Source organism: Cyprinodon tularosa, unplaced genomic scaffold (genome assembly GCF_016077235.1).
Source record: "Cyprinodon tularosa strain WSP-4 unplaced genomic scaffold, ASM1607723v1 ctg454, whole genome shotgun sequence".
Lineage (NCBI taxonomy): Eukaryota > Metazoa > Chordata > Actinopteri > Cyprinodontiformes > Cyprinodontidae > Cyprinodon > Cyprinodon tularosa.
In genome coordinates this window covers 72,622-91,151 of record NW_024039179.1, presented here as the reverse complement: position 1 = coordinate 91,151, position 18,530 = coordinate 72,622, and the positions used below count along the sequence as shown (strand labels likewise).

The 18,530-nt window shown below is 38.5% G+C and overlaps 1 protein-coding gene across 2 annotated transcripts in view; it reads left to right on the top strand.

Annotated features, from left to right (window-relative positions):
• epn2 (epsin 2) overlaps positions 1-13,564 on the top strand; it is a 43,681-nt gene extending 30,117 nt beyond the window's left edge. The window contains exons 4-10 of one of the 2 annotated variants that reach the window (XM_038300730.1): positions 4,148-4,260; positions 4,446-4,550; positions 4,707-4,821; positions 7,403-7,555; positions 7,961-8,053; positions 9,033-9,260; positions 9,430-13,564. In XM_038300730.1, the coding sequence (XP_038156658.1) occupies positions 4,148-4,260; positions 4,446-4,550; positions 4,707-4,821; positions 7,403-7,555; positions 7,961-8,053; positions 9,033-9,260; positions 9,430-9,758 (1,136 nt within the window). In that variant the 3' untranslated portion in view covers positions 9,759-13,564. The remainder of the gene's footprint in view (positions 1-4,147; positions 4,261-4,445; positions 4,551-4,706; positions 4,822-7,402; positions 7,556-7,960; positions 8,054-9,032; positions 9,261-9,429) is intronic. The other variant, XM_038300731.1, reaches the window with a different exon arrangement.
• Positions 13,565-18,530: the final 4,966 nt, after the last annotated feature.

Sequence of the window (18,530 nt, the reverse complement as noted above, 5' to 3'; positions counted from 1 at the left end):
TATAAACCTTAAACAGAAGAAGATAGAGCTGTAGTGGTTCCATCAGCCTGCATATTTCAGAGTTTTTAGATTCAGACAATTTTTTATTTTATTTTTTTGCTATCAGACCGATTTCAATATTGAATGGGAAATCTGGTGTTTATATTGAAATTGAAAATAATTATCAGCAGGATGAAAGGGAGAGCAAAAAGATGCTTGTTTGTGTTCGAACAGATAAAACCACAAAGCTGTTTGACCCATATGCAAAATGCTGTGGGGGTGGGGGGTGAAATGTTGCTGCTCAATACACTGAAAACACTACCCTCTGCTTAAATAACAATGGTGGCTGCACCATGGTGTTAACGAAGGCTTCCCTTATGTCACAGTTCCCATGGCAAAGCATGAGAGTAGCAGCATGATGCCCCGGGGGTTATTCATTACAGGGGAGCCTGTAGTTACAGTAGGTAAAGGCAAACTATAAGGGTTGGTAGCAAAGTTCTAGTTCTGTATCAGTTTGTTTTTTTGTGCTGCACCTTGGAGGCCAAATCTGAAGGAAAACTTGGAATTCCAGTTTTCTCCTAAGTCTCTTGAGGATTCCATCAAACCATTTAGGAAAATATGAAGGAAATTGTGTACTTTATTTTCACTAAGTTATTACTACTTTCTTCTCACACTAATGTTGCCTAAAGGATACAAACTATATACATGTATCAAAGCATTGAAATTTGTTTGGATGATTTTTAGATTAATTTAATTTTGATGGATCTTTATAGAGGAAGATGTTCTGGAATCCTACATAAAGATTTAGCCTCAATAATGCGTTCAGGCATGATTCCTGCATCTTTTCTCGTTATTTTGTGTAGTTGTCAAAAAACTGTAATCATTTTTATTTCAAATCGAAAGTTGTTTTTTTGGATCTTTCCTTCAGGCTTTCTATGATTGAAATATATAATGATCAACATTGAAAATTATATTTTTAGGGGAAATATATTAAGTTCTCCAAATTATGGAAAGATGTGATGTCAGATGTTTTAAAGAGGCTGACATGTACAAAGTGTCATCTCAGTCTCAGTCATTTTGGAGAATTGGGTATGAAGTTTGTCTCCCCTGACATAGGGAAACTGCCACAACACATTTTTGTAAGCGTTGTTTTGTTGATGGGTGCAGCCTACACATCATACACATTTCTTGCCATGATGGAAAGAGATTTGGAAAAGTGTGTGGCTTCTGTTCTTACTGTTCTGGGTAGTTAGAAATGAATAATGGAATCAAATAGAGGAGAAGTGGTAGAGTGAATGAAGTAGACAGAAAACATTACGTAACAAATTAAAGTATGGGGAAAAATAGTGAGTAAAGTGGAAGAAAACAGGTTTGCATTTTACAGAAACATTGTTTACACTAATCATTATGTAAAAAAGGGTGACATTGGGGGTGGGAGCTTTGTTCCATGGGTGCAGCGTTGAACTCTCGCTCCTGCTGTTGATCCATGCCTGGTGGGGTTGTGGGTGACCAGCAGGGGGCGTTGCGTCCGATGGGGTGCTGTGTATAGTTAGTGAGTCCCTGTCTAGTAGCCTGTGAGCTGGCTGACCCATACAAACTCCCCCAGGTTAAAAACTACATTCACATCAACACAAACACATTTAGTTCTACACATTTGCTCAGACACAATAAATTCAAAGAGGCCGCTATAAAGTCTGGAGTTATTTTAAGCAGTCAGGATACTGTCTGAAAATATCCTGTTTGTTGCCCTGATAATTATAGGCATTTACCCGCTCCATGTGGTATACTTAAAACTAGGGCCAAAATAATTAATCAGATCAATCGATTATTGAAATAATCATCAACTGATTTATTAATCGTTTATCATTAACTGGGGAATAGAGGCTGTAAGACGTGAATTCAGCTGACGGAGCAACCCACTTAGAGTAATTATACTAAAACCAATCAGTAGTTTGCATTTTAGATTAAAAAAATTGTTTTCCTCTGTCAAAATGCTCTATCCAGAAATTGCAAGTGGAAAAGTTTTAGTTTCACCTAGTTTAATTCTGTAAAAAATCTTCTCCAAGGCACTTTTTGCTATTGGATTATTATTGATTGAAAAAATTATCAACAGATTAATCGATTAGCAAAATAATCGTTAGTTGCAGCCCAACTTAAAACACAGTAAGAGGACAGATTAAAAACATTTAAAGGCCATAACTGAAGAAATTAAGTTTTGAATTTTCTTTTAAAGGAATAGTACACCCAAAACATGATTAGCCTTCATTTTCTACTCACCCCCATGCTGAACAACACTCTGGAGTACTTTTTTGATATCTCAAATGCATCTGGAGATCTGGGAGGCTTCTTGCTGTCTGCTGACATTCAAATAATGGAGGTCTATGGTGACCGAGACAGAAAGGTCCATAAAAGTCCACAAAAAAAGTGTCAATATTCCTCCATACTGCTCGTCCAATGTATTCCAAGTGTCCTGAGTGGGTAGCATCCAGAATTTACTCGAAACGAAGTCATTTAGAATGTTTTTAGAGCATAAACAGTAGTGTATAGGATTTCCTAAAAGCGCGCGCCTGCGAGTTCACAAGTCTACGGAAACCGCGGCAGACCAAACCAGATGAAAGTGCGCATTCAGCGTCTGCTCTGCCGATAATGCAAGCGTAGAAGAAGAAATGTGCTGTTTACCTGTCCAAAGAAAGAAACAACGAAAGAAAAATGTCTGAGGACTTCAGTGTTGAGGAAGAGCATGAGTTCTTTGCCGAGCTAAATGCGCACTTTCGTCCGGTTTGGTCTGCCGCGGTTTCCGTAGACTTGTGAACGCGCTTTTAGGTAACCCTATACACTACTGTTTATGCTCTAAAAACATTCTAAATGACTTCGTTTCGAGTAAATTATGGATGCTACCCACTCAGGACACTTGGAATACATTGGACGAGCAGTATGGAGGAATATTGACACGATTTTTGTGGACTTTTATGGACCTTTCTGCCTCGGGCACCATAGACCTCCATTATTTGAATGTCAGCAGACAGTAAGAAGCCTCCCAGATCTCCAGATGCATTTGAGATATCAAAAAAGTACTCCAGAGTGTTGTTCAGCATGGGGGTGAGTAGAAAATGAAGGCTAATCATGTTTTGGGTGGACTATTCCTTTAAGATATGACTCGTATGTTAGTAGCTTAACCATCAATTTTGGCTCAAGAGTAAATGGTGTGAATCTTCATACAGTATAAATTTACTGTTTACAATGGCATTGCTGTTTTTGGCTGTGCATAGATGTCCTAATCCATTTATATGTATGTGTGTATCACAAGCACTCACACAGGAATCACACACACTAAATAAAAATATGTTTTCAAAACAATTACTACATTTAAAAGTGTTGTTTTGGCATTTGTCTAATGTAGTCTTAATCCAAATTATGTACAAACTAGTGATATACATATTTATTGCTACCTTGGAGGTTATACACATGGAACAAGTCAATATATTATCAGTAAATGTATGTTTTTAAAGGGTCTGTAGATGTGAAATGTATGCATGGTGTTAGTAAAAACTTAGATAATCCACATTTTTAAAGAAATTAAAATATGTTTCCCAAATTGGGTGCAGTTGTTTGCATTTTTTAAAATCAAGAATATACATTTCTCTATTCATCCTCTATCAACTATGTGATATCAGCCAATAACCTGAGCTGAAAAAATGTGCACGCCTCATGGTAAACTCTTCCCATTATAGTTTAACTCCTTCGTAACAGTATTGTAAAGACCACTTGGTAATGGCTGATTTTTGTGGAAATAATACAGTTTGCAAGTTCAGATTACATCATAAGCAGGTCTAAATGGAACATTTAGGAATTTAGAAATACCTTTGTAACCAGCGTCATCATTATTAGTTGCAGCAGTATGATCTGAAACTGTTTTGCTTCTACGAATCCTGACATATTGCTTTAGGTTCTGGACTTTCATTAGTCTGAACTATAAGACTAAACTAGCAAATATTAATTTGCACTGACAGAGCAGGTTTGCTTTTTTAAGCACTGGCAGATTCCACAGATATTTCTTGGCCTGTTGAAGTTGTTGTTTAGACATCCTGATGACTTACATTTGTTTTCCATGTCTAACATGCATGCCAATGGTAACTCATTAATGCACGATTTACCTTTTGGTTTCCAGCTACATCTCCTAATGCTGGATCAGAGTTGGAGCAGGCTAGACCTCAGACCAGTGGAGAAGAGGAACTACAGCTACAACTTGCCTTGGCCATGAGCAGAGAAGCTGCAGAGCAGGTATTCATGCATCACATCATATGCATGCTCCAACATGTATCCATTTCGCCCTTATTGTGTGCTTAATCTCAGCTCTAATGACTAAAAGATACTGGGGCTGAAATAAATGGATACTGATAGACATGATGCGGCATGTATATAGCTGAAGAAGGAACTGGGCTGCTAATTCAGAATGTGTGTGTTAGGAGGAGCGCCTACGTAGAGGTGATGACCTTAGACTACAGATGGCCTTGGAGGAGAGTAAGAAAGAAGGTCCAGGATCAGCAAAGCTGCCCAAGAAGAAGAAGGAGGTGAAATTCAGCCAAAGTCTCATCTTTTTCTGCCTGGACACACTAGTAGCTGTATTTTACAGACACAGAGCGCCTTTAAGTGCCTAAAAAATGTGTACAGATGTTTTTTTTTCCCTCCTTTTCCAAATCTTCTAAGCTCTTGTTCTGTTTTTATAGCCGCAGTCCTCTTTGATGGATCTAATGGATGTCCCTGAGCCAGGTGCCAAGGCTGACCCTTGGGGGATGGGGGGTGGAGCTGGAGCTGCATCAGCAGACCCGTGGCAGCCTTATGGTAAATACACACACATTCTTATTGGTAAAGGTCCACATACTTACTGTGGTTCTGGAGAGGTATAGAGGGAAGCTGGTGTGTGTTACTGAGTGTGTGATCCAAAGGCATCGCTGCTTTCCACCTGCAGCTCGCTGGACTGTGACTCTTTGTTTAATCGGAATGCTGCTCGTCTGGCTCAGCAACATTACTGCTCTGGGAGCAGGGAGGGAGTTAGAAGAAGATATTGTGAAGAAAGGGGAGTGCAGGGCATTTGTGATGCAGGAAGGGATTCTCGGGAAGATAAAAGTGTAGCACTAGTTTCAGTCAAGCAACAGGGTGCATACTTGTACTGTTGCCAGGATGTATGTTTTTTTTTATATGTCTATTTAACACGCTCTAATAGGCTGTTAGCTTCTCCTGCCTCATTATGTTCACATTGCTCTAAAGTATTTAAGGCCTGCAATCTTATTATGTTGAACCAAATCACTTTATAGGGAATGAATTTAAGATGAACTCGTATAAACTTTATATATGATTGTTTTGGCTCATATTTTGGCACCATAGTGATGGTAGCTGTATAATAACAGGCAATAAATGCAAAACACTGTACAAGATTTCAATTCCGCCATGAACATTTTCCCAAATATGTCTCACTGCAGCAGGGATCAAACAGGAACTATTAACCAGTTTAACAAGGCAGTGCTTCTGTTTTAGCATTGGTGATAAAAAAAATGTTATATCGTTACTCCTTTCTAATGGTTTTAATTGCAGAGATGCCAGCCAGGATGATTTAGCCCTAATAATTAAAGATTGAAGTTGTTTATTAGGAAATGAATCATATTCCTATATGCACTGTTCAGGAGTTAGTAAAGAAACGTTTTTTTTGTTGTTTTTTTTACTTTATCCAAACTTATTTGAGTCAAATGTTTTACAGTCAAAGGCCTTAAAGCTGGGGTGCTCAAGTCCAGTCCTCAAGAACTACTATCCTGTAACTTTTTGATGCACCCCATTTCTTCTTCTTCTTGTAAGGTTTTATGGCAGTTGGCAAACTAGTTAAAGTGCACTACTGCCACCAACTGATGAGTTAAACTAGTAACTCGCCCCAGAACAAAAAAAAAAGCTTTATGTTTTAACCCAACATAATGAAATGCATAATCAAATTCATCCTCATAATTACTAGTTGGTCTTTAGGCTTATGTCACAATGCCAGTTTCTGATGGTCCTACTCGTTTTCCCATCATACTTTCAACCCTTTCCCAGTTTAAATCTCTCACTTAAAGATACTTTTCTGCATTTTTCACTATTATTTTGATATATATATATATATATATATTTTTTTTTTCAGTTTTCTTTGTCGTCTGAGCAGTACAATTGAATACTTCTACCATTAAAAAATACAAAATCCTTCTTTTTCACAATAAATTAGTCTTTTGCAATGTTGGGGATGCACTCCATTTTTTTTTTTACACACCTGGATCAAATAAGTGGCTCATTACCATGCGTCTACTAGGCTAAATGGGGGGAATGAGCCTTTAAATTCAGGTGTGTTAGAGAAGAGATGCATCTAAACGTTGCAGGATGGTAGATCTTGAGGATGGGACTTAAGCACCTCTGGCTTAAAGAATAAACTCTGTGGTTTTTTTCAGCATAGATGGCTGATTGTGTCAAATAATGTATCAAATTAACAGTTATATACCTGGCTATGGGTAAATAATATAGTGAATTTATACCAACTGTTGAAAATACAGAATTTGGTAAACAATATGTATATTCTTGAGGGTTGTGATAATTTCCTGCACTTTTATAAAAAATATCCACAATTGTTTGTCTATTTACTAGTTTAATAGGTTGATTAAATATTAAAACTTTTAACCTGCAAGTACCAAACGTACTATTTTACATTATTCTCCGTTTAGGATGGGATGATAATTATCTCAATGGTAAACTTAATTACATTGGTCGTGTCATAGCTTTGTGTCTCCTAATCAGTCTTTAATACTTCACATTCATTAAGTAATAATTTAGCTCTTTTATTCTTCTCCATTGATATAATAAATAAATAATTTGTAACAACATTCCCATAGATCTATGGTTGTATGCTCCAGCGTTCTAAAAAATCTCTTCTTCTGACTCCTCCATCTCGCTCATGTCAGACAATTGAATTGTCTGTAAAACAGGGCGGAAATGCGTTAATGCGGTTAAAAAATATCGTGTTAATTCCAGAAATTCATCATTCTACGTTAACGCATTCATTTTGACAGCCCTAATATTTATCAATGCTTGTTTATTTTTGTTTAGTGACATATTTGAAGACGCCAGTATAAGTTGAATGCAATTATAAAGCTCTTGTACACTTTTTAAATGTATATCGCAATGTTGGGTGAAAATCATTAGGATTTTGTTGGCATCTCTAAGTTTATTTATCTAGTTTTTAATTTATGTCTTCTAACTCCCTCCCTGCTCCCAGAGCAACATTACTGCTCTGGGAGCAGGGAGGGAGTTAGAAGAAGATATTGTGAAGAAAGGGGAGTGCAGGGCATTTGTGATGCAGGAAGGGATTCTCGGGAAGATAAACGTTCTCATCACTTTGCTTCTCTTCCAGGATCTGCTCCCAGACCATCAGTGCCAGCAGACCCATGGGCTGCTCCTTCCTCATCTCTGCCCGCCGTGAAGGCCAGCGACCCCTGGGCAAACTCCAGTCCTGCATCGGACCCCTGGGGTTCTGGAAGTGGCCGCCCTAAAACCTCCAACACAGGTAGCCCCTCCCATCCCCTTATCTCTATCCAACAAAAAACTCACACATTTAACTCACCTGATGATCCAAAAGAGGCTTTTCATCCCAGTAGAGTTAATCTACCTGTAGATCAGAAGTATAGAATCCATAAACGATAGAATGGTTTATAATTCTAGTCTGTTGATAGAGGGCCTCTAATGAACCCACAGTAAGACACTAATTGCACAATTTGAATAGGATTACATCCATCTGTATTGTTTGCTGCTCATTTTATTGTTTACTTTCATGTAACAGGTTCCCACACACATTAGTATTTGTAATGTCTCCATTTGTCTACACTTTGTTTCTGCTGTGTATGTAATCAGTGTATTGTCGTCTTTGTGTGTGTGCACACATGGTGGTGTGAATGGGTTTGTCTCCTTTCAGGTAACTTTGACCTGTTCAGTACATCCAATGGTACATCAAAGGAAGACTTCTCAGAGTTTGACAGCCTGCGCTCTTCCTCCTCTGTCCCCACTGGTACTCACCCTGTCTTTGTCCTTCTAATGACACGGAGTCTGTGTTTCCTTCCCCTCAGTGTCTCAGAAGATGGCCCCTGTGCAGACTTAACCTCTCTGCAGGGGCCTCTGACACGCAGTCTTGTCTTTGTATAAATGTAACAGACTTGAGCAAAGGTAGCACTGGTTAAAAAAAATAAAAATTTGGCTTTACATCCTTTTTAAAAAATATATTTTATCGTGCCTGGCTCAAGTCTGTATTTTTGTATCTGTATGATGCGATCTATCCTTTGTGCTCATAATTGGCCCCTCCAGGTGGCTAAATTACAGAAACCCTCTCAGATCTGCTGTGATAATCCAATTAGACAGTTATTAGAATGAACACATTTGAAATGTTATCCAGGTTCTGAAAGGGTTTCAATTAACTTCTTTGGCACATCTAAGTGTTCTTCATTTTTAAAGGTTGTGAGGGGATTTTGGTGAATTTCAGCTTCAACTCAACACATAAATAAAAATATTTAAAAACAAGGAAAGAAGGAACTGAAGAAAATAATGCATTTTTAAAAAATAAACATTAAATGTGACTTAAAATCTTTAGACGGTATTTAGTACTTGGGAAATACAGAATTGGTTTGAACTTATAAGTTTTTGTTCTCTGATGATGTCATACGTTCTGATATGTAACAGTGAATTTTCTCTTTGATGTTTCTCCATTTTTGCAGGTATGTTAAGGTGGTTATAACACATTAATGACGGTCTCCACTGCCGTCTGACTGTTGCCAGTCTAGCTGTCTTTGATGTCTCTATTGCCTTAAGATATTTTATTATTTCATTGATTTTGTTTTATTTTTGTTGAAGATGATGGAAGTTCTTAAGTGCAGGAGGACTCATTGGGATTAATGTGAAAAGGAGGCATTTATGCTAGAGAGATGCCAGTTTTAATGTTTAAACTCAATAGAAAAGCAGGGAATTAAACCTCCTCCATTCTTTCTCTGTTTTAGTCGACGGCGCCATAACGTCCTCCCTTCCCTCCCAAGTCAGTCTGGCCAGTAGTGGCAGCCTGGACCTCTTTGACCCCCTCCCCACCTCTACTTCAATGTCTTCAAACCCAACTAGGAAGACTCCAGAGTCCTTCCTGGGGCCCAACGCTGCACTGGTTAATCTAGACTCTCTAGTGACCAAACCAGCTCAGCCGGCACCAGTCGTCAACCCATTCTTGGCTGCCACAGGTAGGAGCATCACAGCGTAACGGAGCTTGTTGATCTTCCATTTTCTGCCAACCTGTCGATAATGAAAACTGCTGTATATATTTTTTTCTTTCATGTAAAACAAATAACCGTTTCGAAGAGGTTCACTTGTGTTTTTCTTCTGTACTGATCACCCGTTTCCCTCACTCAGGCGGCTCTGCTCCAGCTCCCGCAGCTAACCCATTCCAAGTGGGCCAGCCAGTTCCTCCTACCCTCAACCAGATGCGCGTCAGCCCCATGCCCTCTGGCTTCGGTAGCATTGTGGAGCCGCTGCCCCTGTCCACCATGCCCACCCAGCCTACCATGGTCCCCCTGGCAGGGATGGCCCCAATAGGCCATGGAATGCCTGGATTGGGAGCAGCTGGAGTCGGTGGGAGCGCAGGCATCCCACCCACAATGTCAATCCCTCAACCACTGATGAGCATGCCCCCCCAGGCTGGGACGCAACCTGCTGGAACCACCAACCCCTTCCTATTGTGAAAGGATGACTCCGGAGAAAGTATCGACTTCTTCTTTGCTCCTTAAGAAGCTTCAACATGAACAAGGAGATATCTTATCCCATGTATCCATTTATAAGTCACTCCCAGCCAGCTCCCTACTAAATCACCTCCCTTCCTGACTCCTTTCTGCTCTCCTCCTCCTGTACCTCAGCTACAAGCTGCCTCGTCTTGTGTGTCCCAGTCTGATCCCTATATGATGCTGGTGACCACAGAGATTTTGCACCCATGGACTTCAGATTTTACACAGAGGTGGGACTGGAGCCAGATTTTCCATCCATTCTTCCTCTTATTCAGCTGCCTCCTCACTCTTTGAACCCCCCCTCTCTTTTGTGATGGGGTGACAGGAAAGTCAGCCTGTACTAATTCCCGGTTCTTATCTCCTCTCTAGAACTAATCTTTTATAAGCCCTATCAGCTGTAGTGTGTCTGTGTGAGTGGGTGGGTAGGTGGGTGGGTGCACATCTTAGTGCTTTTACACTGTGTATATTCCAGTGAGTTTTACTCCAACACGCTGGATTAAGGATGCGAGATGTGTTTATACTCCCCGTGTGTATGCTGTGTGTTACAAAGCAGGAATTTTGCACAATTTTTGCTTTTTTATTTTTCAGTTTAGTTTTTCTCTCAGCGACTGTTGGACTCACCGTTACACCTTAGCTCACAGAAGTCTGATTACAGGCACACTTGTACACTGCCTCGGCTCTCGGTACTACTCAGTCCCAACCCTTCACCTTGGACCTTTAGTCTGACCTTCCACATGAACTTTGGCCCCTGAGAGGTCACAGACATGAAACATGAACTCTCCCTGCGAGGAAATTAAATGTTCTTTCTGGTCATAAAAGACTGCAGAAAAGCATGACATGATGTTTTTTTTTTTATGTATGTATGTATGTGCTCATATGCAGGCGTGCTGTTATCGCTTAGATACTAACAGCCACATGTTGAAGCCTTTTCCACTGCGGCTCCACCCCGGTCAGCGTTTTTGGAAGAGAGGATGAAAAGAGTCAGTATTTTCTGAATGAAACAAGTTGATGCTTTGCTTTTTGGAGCAATCGCTTTTTCTTTTGAGGTTTCTAGGGTCAAAGGGAAGAGGGAGTTTGTGTAAGTGTGCATTTAGCTTCCAAGTGTACTTAACCAGGTAAGTTTATTTTCTTCTTTTTCTTGCCCCCCTCCAACCCAAAATAAAACAAAGGGCGGTTTAGTTATCTCATTAGCCTTAAGTTGGTTTGTGTCGAAAAGGTCTGAGCTTTGTGGAGATCCTTTAGCTCAGCTGGATTTTCTGTGGTTAATCTCCCCCTTAGAGCGTCTGCCTGACACACGCAGACTCCAACAGGACTATTGATAGCACAGGGGAATCCCACAGCGAACAGCAACGTAATCAATCTGCGGTTTCTTCTGTCGTCCTTTTATTTGTTATTTACTGGCTAGAAAAAGCTGTGCATCATCTTGATTCTGTAATTTCTCTTTTTTTTTCTTGTTTTGTTTTTTTTTGTTCACCCTATGGGTAGGTCATGTTACTCTCTTCTCTTAGAAGCACAACTGTTACCGAAGTCATAGCGACTGTATTTTTTTTAATTTTTAGAGGATGAATTTGGAAAAGTTAGGTCACACTTCATTAGCGTTACTTATTTTTTATTTTTTTTGCTGTTTATTAAAACTCCAGATTTAAGAGGCTCTATGATGAGATGTTTATTTTTAACTCTGCTCTAATTGACAGCTAGTCAAATGTTTTGTTTAATTAAAGTGTTACTTTTTGGGGGATTAACATTAGATTTCCAGAAAGCAAGTAAAGCATCCCTGTTTCTTCTGCTGGTTATGAAAAGTGGGTTGATGAGTTATTGCTTAAAATAAAATGCACATCTTTTTTAGATTCTTCCCCCCCTTTTTTTTTTGTTAAAGGGACAGTTTATGTTTGTGGATCTGTGAAGTTTCTACTAGTAATAGTTTCCCTTATGCAGTAGATTTGTAGAAAACAGAAGAAAGCCTTATGGCTCGTAAAATGAGACCCACTCCCCAATTTAACTGATTTTAGCCATTAAAATGAAATGATATTCATATAAATATAACAGCCACAGCGATGCATGGCGTATCTGTGCTAAAGTTGAGCTCATGGGTTTGCTTTAATCATTTTTCAAGTAGCTGTGAGACCAGAAAAAAACACAGGACTGAAACATCATCATTAGCTTTGCACACAAAAAAATGACTTAGACATTTCCTCCATTCCTTCCTGATGAGTACACTGACTGGATCTTTACTTCCCTGTAGAAACGCCATGATGGCTGAAAAACTGACCGTTGAACGTCAGCAGGTTTGATTTGAGGGTTTTTCAAGTATGGATCATAATGGGTAAAGAAAATATCATTTGGAAAAAAGAGTTTCACAACAGTTTTTTGATCCCTAAATGATAAAATAGGAAAAAAAATTCTTAAATATAAATGAATTTTCATTACTTCTGTCACTGGTTGGATTCACATTTCTGATTTTTTTTTTCCTGAATTTGTACTAAGAAAAGTTAATAATGAATGACAAGCTTTGCTAGAAAGAACATGTTTTTTGGTGGATAATCCAGGCTAGATTGGATATGTTAAATTGTAATACTTTCTTTAAAATGTTGATATAAAGGGCAAAAATTAGAGAAACTGCCTTTAAACCCACCTACAGACAAATGCCATAGAGTTGTGCCATTATACATCTAATTTGTGGCACATTTTTTTTCACCCATCAGTCCAGAACTGTCATAGAATACAGAAATCAGTCTAGAAAAGTGTGGAAAGTGACTAAAATCAGTTTTAATGCGAGTCTCCTCTGACCAGCTGTTATCTTAGTTCTGCATCTTTCTACTCGGGGATTTTTTACTGTTGACTTCACAGAATTCATTCAGAATGTCTAAACTGTCCCTTTGAGGTTTTTTTTTTTTTTTGTTTTGTTTATATCCCGTTCAGTTTGTTGTTTGGTCGCCTCCTTGTGGTGTGACGTGCTACGTTGGCTTCACTGCAGAACCTAGGATGTTTCCACTGACTGCAGACATCCCATTTCTCTCAGGCAAAAAGGAGGAGCTGCTCCAAGTGTTTATGATACGGGAAATGGCAATTAAGGTTTTTTTTATGCTCAAATGAAAGGATGTGAAGCGTACTTCCAAACCAGCAAAAAACGTTTAATCTCTATATAAAACATTGAGTAAGAAATGAAAAGGTCACTAATATAGTCTTTAGGAAATACTAATAACCAGTTCCTGCATTCTCAGAATTGTAGAAAATCAAAACGTGGTGAAAACATGGAGGGAAAGGCTTTTCCTTATTAAATAAACAAGGTAAAGCATATAGTTGGTCACCTTTTTTATTCTCTGGCAGCAGATTTCCTCCTTAAAGTGAAAAAGTATCCTGTACTGCGAGCGCCTCCTTCATGTACTAAATCAGCTTTTTTTTTTTTTTTTTTTTCAGAGGACTAACTGACTTGGCTGTCTGGGCTTTATATGCATAAACTGACCCTTTTTATTCATGTCTGACTAGTTGCCCTTCTCCAAGTACTGGGAACAGACTGCTTGTTTTTTTTTCTCTGGATTTGTGCTCTACCCGTTGGCATTATAACTGTATAATATAATTTATCATTTGTACTATTGTAACATACTGTTCTTCTGTATACCTTATTATTCTGTGTAATGGGTTTTTGTAGGAAAAAAAAGACTTGGTATTTTAACGGCCTCTAAACAAGCAAAAGCAGCTGGTCGCACCCTGTTGGATGAGGACAACTGTAGTTGCATTGGTTCAAAAATAAAATGTATTTCACTTCATCTCTGTATCTTTTGTTGTTGATTTTGATGCTTAGAGTTAATTAGAATGAGTCATGCATGAGTTGGAATGAGCATCGCCACCATGTTATAAAATGTATTTAATAAATGCCATAAAGGTACAACTATACAATACAGAATGCATTTAAAACTAGATCATTCATTTATACAGTGAGGAAAATAAGTATTTGAACACCCTGCTATTTGCAATTTCTCCCACTAAGGGAGATGGATGAAGGGGTCCACTGTGAGAGACTATAAAAAAAAATTTTTTTTAATCCAGAAATCACAATATTTTTTTTTTTTTATTTCTATAATCCAGCCACATAATTATTTGAACACATGAGAAAACCAATGTAAATATTTAGTAGAGTAGCCTTTTTTCTTTTGCAATTGCATAGTTCAAACATTTCCTGTAGTTTTTTTTTACCAGGTTTGCACACACTGCAGGAGGGATTTTGGCCCACTCCTCCACATAGATCTTTAGATCGGTCAGGTTTTTGGGCTGTCGCTGAGAAACAAAGTTTGATATCCCTCCAAAGATTCTCTATTGGGTTTAGGTCTGGAGACTGGGTAGTCCACGCCAGAACCTTGATATGGTTCTTCCAGAGCCCCTCCTTGGTTATTCTGGCTGTGTGCTTCGGGTCATTGTCATGCTGGAAGATCCAGCCTCGACCCATCTCCAATGCTCTAACTAAGAGAAAGATGTTGTTCCCCAAAATCTCACAATACATGGCCCTGGTCATCCTCTCCTTAATACAGTGCAGTTGCTCTATCCCATGTGCAGAAAATCAACCCCAAAGCATGATGCTACCACCTCATGCTTCACAGTAGGGCTGGTTTTCTTGGGATGGTACCCGTCATTCTTTTTCAAACACAGTTTGTGGAATTATAACCAAAAAGTTCTATTTTGGTCTCATCTGACCACATGATGGTCACTGGTAAACTTAAGACGGGCCTTGTCATGTGCTTGTTTAAGCAGGGGAACCTTCTGTGCCATGCATGATTTCAAACCATGACATTTTAGTGTTACCGTTTCCAGTAATCTTGGAAACGGTGGTCCCAGCTCTTTTCAGGTCATTGACCAGCTCCTCTCGTGTAGTTCTGGGCTTTTTTCTCACTTTTCTTAGGGTCATTGAGACACCATGAGGTGAGATATGGCATGGAGCCCCAGTCCGAGGGAGACTGACAGTGATGTTTAACTTCTTCCATTTCCTAATGATTGCTCCAACAGTGGACCTTTTTTCACCAAGCTGCTTGGCAATTTCCTCCTAGCCCTTACCAGCCTTGTGGAGGTGTACGATTGAGTCTCTAGTGTCTTTGGACAGCTCTTTGGTCTTGGCCATGTAGGTAGTTGGACAGGTGTCTTTATGCAGCTAACAACCTCGAAAAGGTGCATATATTTTAGGATAATAAATGGAGTGAGCTGTTCAAATACTTATTTGCAGCTGTATCATACAAACAAATACATAAAAAAAACATACATTGTGATTTCTGGATTTATTTTTAGATATATGCGCCTACAATGACAGTTACTCTCCCCAGGATATCTCTTTGCAGAAGGCATTTTCACAAATCCAAACATGTCTTCTCTTTTAGTTTAAAACCTGGACAATTAAGCTGAGATTTAATTGGAAGTTATTGTCAAACTATTTTTCAAATATATGTAATACATTTTTTTTAAAATAAAAGATAAATACAATATTTCATTTTGAACATAATAGTAGAATTAAAAATTACAAACATATTAAAAAAAAGAAAACTCAGAATTTAGGATACACATATGTTGTAGAAACTGTAGTCCTGACGTTCCAAAGGAATAAGAGTAAGAAGTAGTAACATAGTTTGAACTCAAGCCCTGCAAACTCAGTATTAAGCTTTTACATGGACCTATATTATTAGGCATCATTAAATAAAACAAAAAACATAAAATAATTACATTTATTACACTCATTCTTGGTCAAAGATATTTCTATACACATTAAAGCATGTATCTAATTGGACACATAAATCTAAGGGTTATTTCACTTCTTATCTTGTTGATTTTGCTATTCAAAAATGTAATCAGGATTAGTCATGTAATAATTTCCATAATGCAGTTTTAAATACTTTCAATAGAATAATGGAGCTCAGTTTTAACATAAGGCAGGCTGACAAGTCATATTTCTATTATAGATAGCACTAAAGCATTCTAACTAGTCTCAATGATAAAATTCCTTGTCTGAATTGTATTTTAGATATCACTAATTATAATTCCACCAGTAGAAATGAACTTTTAAGTAATCTGGAATCAAATTTGTACTAGTAAGAACTAAATTATAGATATCTACAAACCTTTACTCATTTCAAGTGTCTGTTTTAACATTTATTTGCTTGACAGGATATGTATTTCTGATATCTTTTGATAGTATTCTTACCATTTCAAATTAATATTTCACATATCTTATATGTAATACTTTCTAGTAAAAATGACATCGCTTTTCCCCATTAATGTATATTGGGCTGTTCCTCAGATATCTAAAATACCATTACTCCTATGTAGAAATAAACATTCTGAATGTCAAAAAAAGAATTTGATTACTATAATCCAACTGTAACAGGAGCCTCATTATTTTCCTGAAAGTTAGTCAAAGATATGTTTCATTAAAATTTTGATCTCTGAAATCCCATTTAACTTGTAATATATCAGTAGTTAATATCTTTAATGATATTTCTAATATTTGAAATATTTTTGATGTCAAGAATTGGTTTTCTGGATATCTATAATCATTTTTTATATCTGAAATTGACATTATGTTCATCCTCATGAGAATATAGTTTTGGATATCCAGAGTGTTTATTTTAGATGGGAAGAATGTTATTAAAGAGTTCTGAAATGTTCATTTGACCAGGAATAAATGCATTTGAGACATTTGAGATACATATTCAGTCAGGCTAATACATTTCAAAATGGCCAATTAAACTTTGAAAAGATTTCTAGGCATTTGAAACTTTATTCTTACTAGTAGAGTTATGTTTTTATATCCTGTAATTTAGTTTTTGCTGGTAAAAATGCAATTCGGGATATCTTTATTTTTAGTTCTGACCAGCAGTTTTGACGAGGAAGAATTCTATTTTAGTAATCTACAAATGGAGCAACAGAGGGCCGGATCTATCAAAGGTTTGCGTGTATAAAAACGTGAGCTATTTCACTGCGCACGCTAAAAAATGTACAAACTGATCTATCAATAGCGTGCTAAAAGGATTTGGTCTTTAAAACGTACTAAATAGCGCCTCTTATCCATTTAGTACTTTTTCTGCAATGAATATGCAATATGGGGCGTTTACACGCAAAAGTGCGTCTTGTGGGAGGAGAACAGGTAAATATATTAATTTAGCACTCGCAAAGTGATTTATCAAACCTAAAAACAATTTTGCTAACGGTATATTTAACACGTTTCAAAAGAAGGTGCAAATGGTCTGTATGCGTAATTGCGCACACATGGCAGCGGTTATTGTCGCAAGAAGGAGACATCGAAATGAAGCAAGGAGACGCAGAGAACGCATTTTTTCACTCCGTGTGAATATTTTTGGAATGAACGAGGAAACGATCATCAAAACATATCGTTTATCCAGCATTGCCATTTTGGAGCTGTTGGGGGAACTCCGAATGGATTTGGAGCCAGCCACAAGGAGGATCCACGCAATACCAGATATCACAAAACTCCTTGCAACATTGCACTTTTTTGCATCTGGGTCATTCCAGCGTACGGTTGCAGCGAGAGCTGGGATCTCCCAATCTCCAATCTCGTTTTTCAGAAGTGCTGTCCGACGGGGTCGGGGTTCTCCCCCTGCGCCTGTGGAGCAACATGCCAATGCTGCGGGGATGCATACGCGCAGTAATCTCATCCACAGTCACTTCTTGTGAGCCATTTGGTATGTGCATTTTTCTACAGGCCAATACAAAACACCAGTTTTTTTGTTGTTGTTTTTTTTACTGCAGTGAAGTAGAAATTCAGCCACATACCACCTTAGGGAATAAAGGTTACCAAAGTTTTTTCTTTATATATCACTGTAAGATTTAAATTTCTTAATGCACTAGTTTGTAGAAACTACAAACTACTTTGCCGCAAACCACAAAACACGCAAAACCATCATTTAAATAGGGCGTCTCCAACAGTTTTGCACCTGCCACCAGTTACGCAATCGCTCTTGTTAAATCACCCGCAAACCATGGTTCAGCCCCTCGCGCAAAATTCCAGTTTGCGAGCGCAAATTACTGCACGCAAAATTGGATCTTGATAAATCCGGCCCAGAAAGGATAGCACTACCAGATTAGCCTGGGTGCCATTCCGAGCTTAGTCCCGCCCACAAAGTTTGAGGTCGGGAAGTTCGGTCTGGCTCTGCTCCATAGTAGCGCGAGTATTATCGCCCACTGTCAGGCGATCCAATCAAATTGTCAGGGCGGGCTTTATACGATGATGGACAGATGATCAACAGTAACGTAATCAACCACGTGACCAATGCGCGCTTGGGTGACAACAATAATGCCTGCCGCTGGAGAGTTTAGGTGAGTAGATTCTGCTATTAGGTCTGTTCTAGAAGATATCGACAGCAAATTAATTTTAAAAGAGGAACAGAGAAACGCGATCAAGTCTCATCTTCTTATTATAGGCGTGAAACTGCACGCTTTGATTTTTGTGGACAACAACTATGCATCGCTTAACATACGTCACGCACTCCGTTGCTCTTATTGGTTGTAGGTCTATCCAATTGAGTGCAGAGGCATTTTTTTTCCTGGTTCGTTCGAAACACGCCCCATAATCACAGCTCTATGGAGCAGTATCAGACTCATATTCTGCCTAGAATTGAGTCGGACTACGTCAGGCTACTACCAGATATGCACCGGCATATATGTTTCCCATTAGGTGTCACCGCTGGAAATCTACAAGGTACAGTAACAGTGACGCCTTGTAACTGGTTCCTTAAG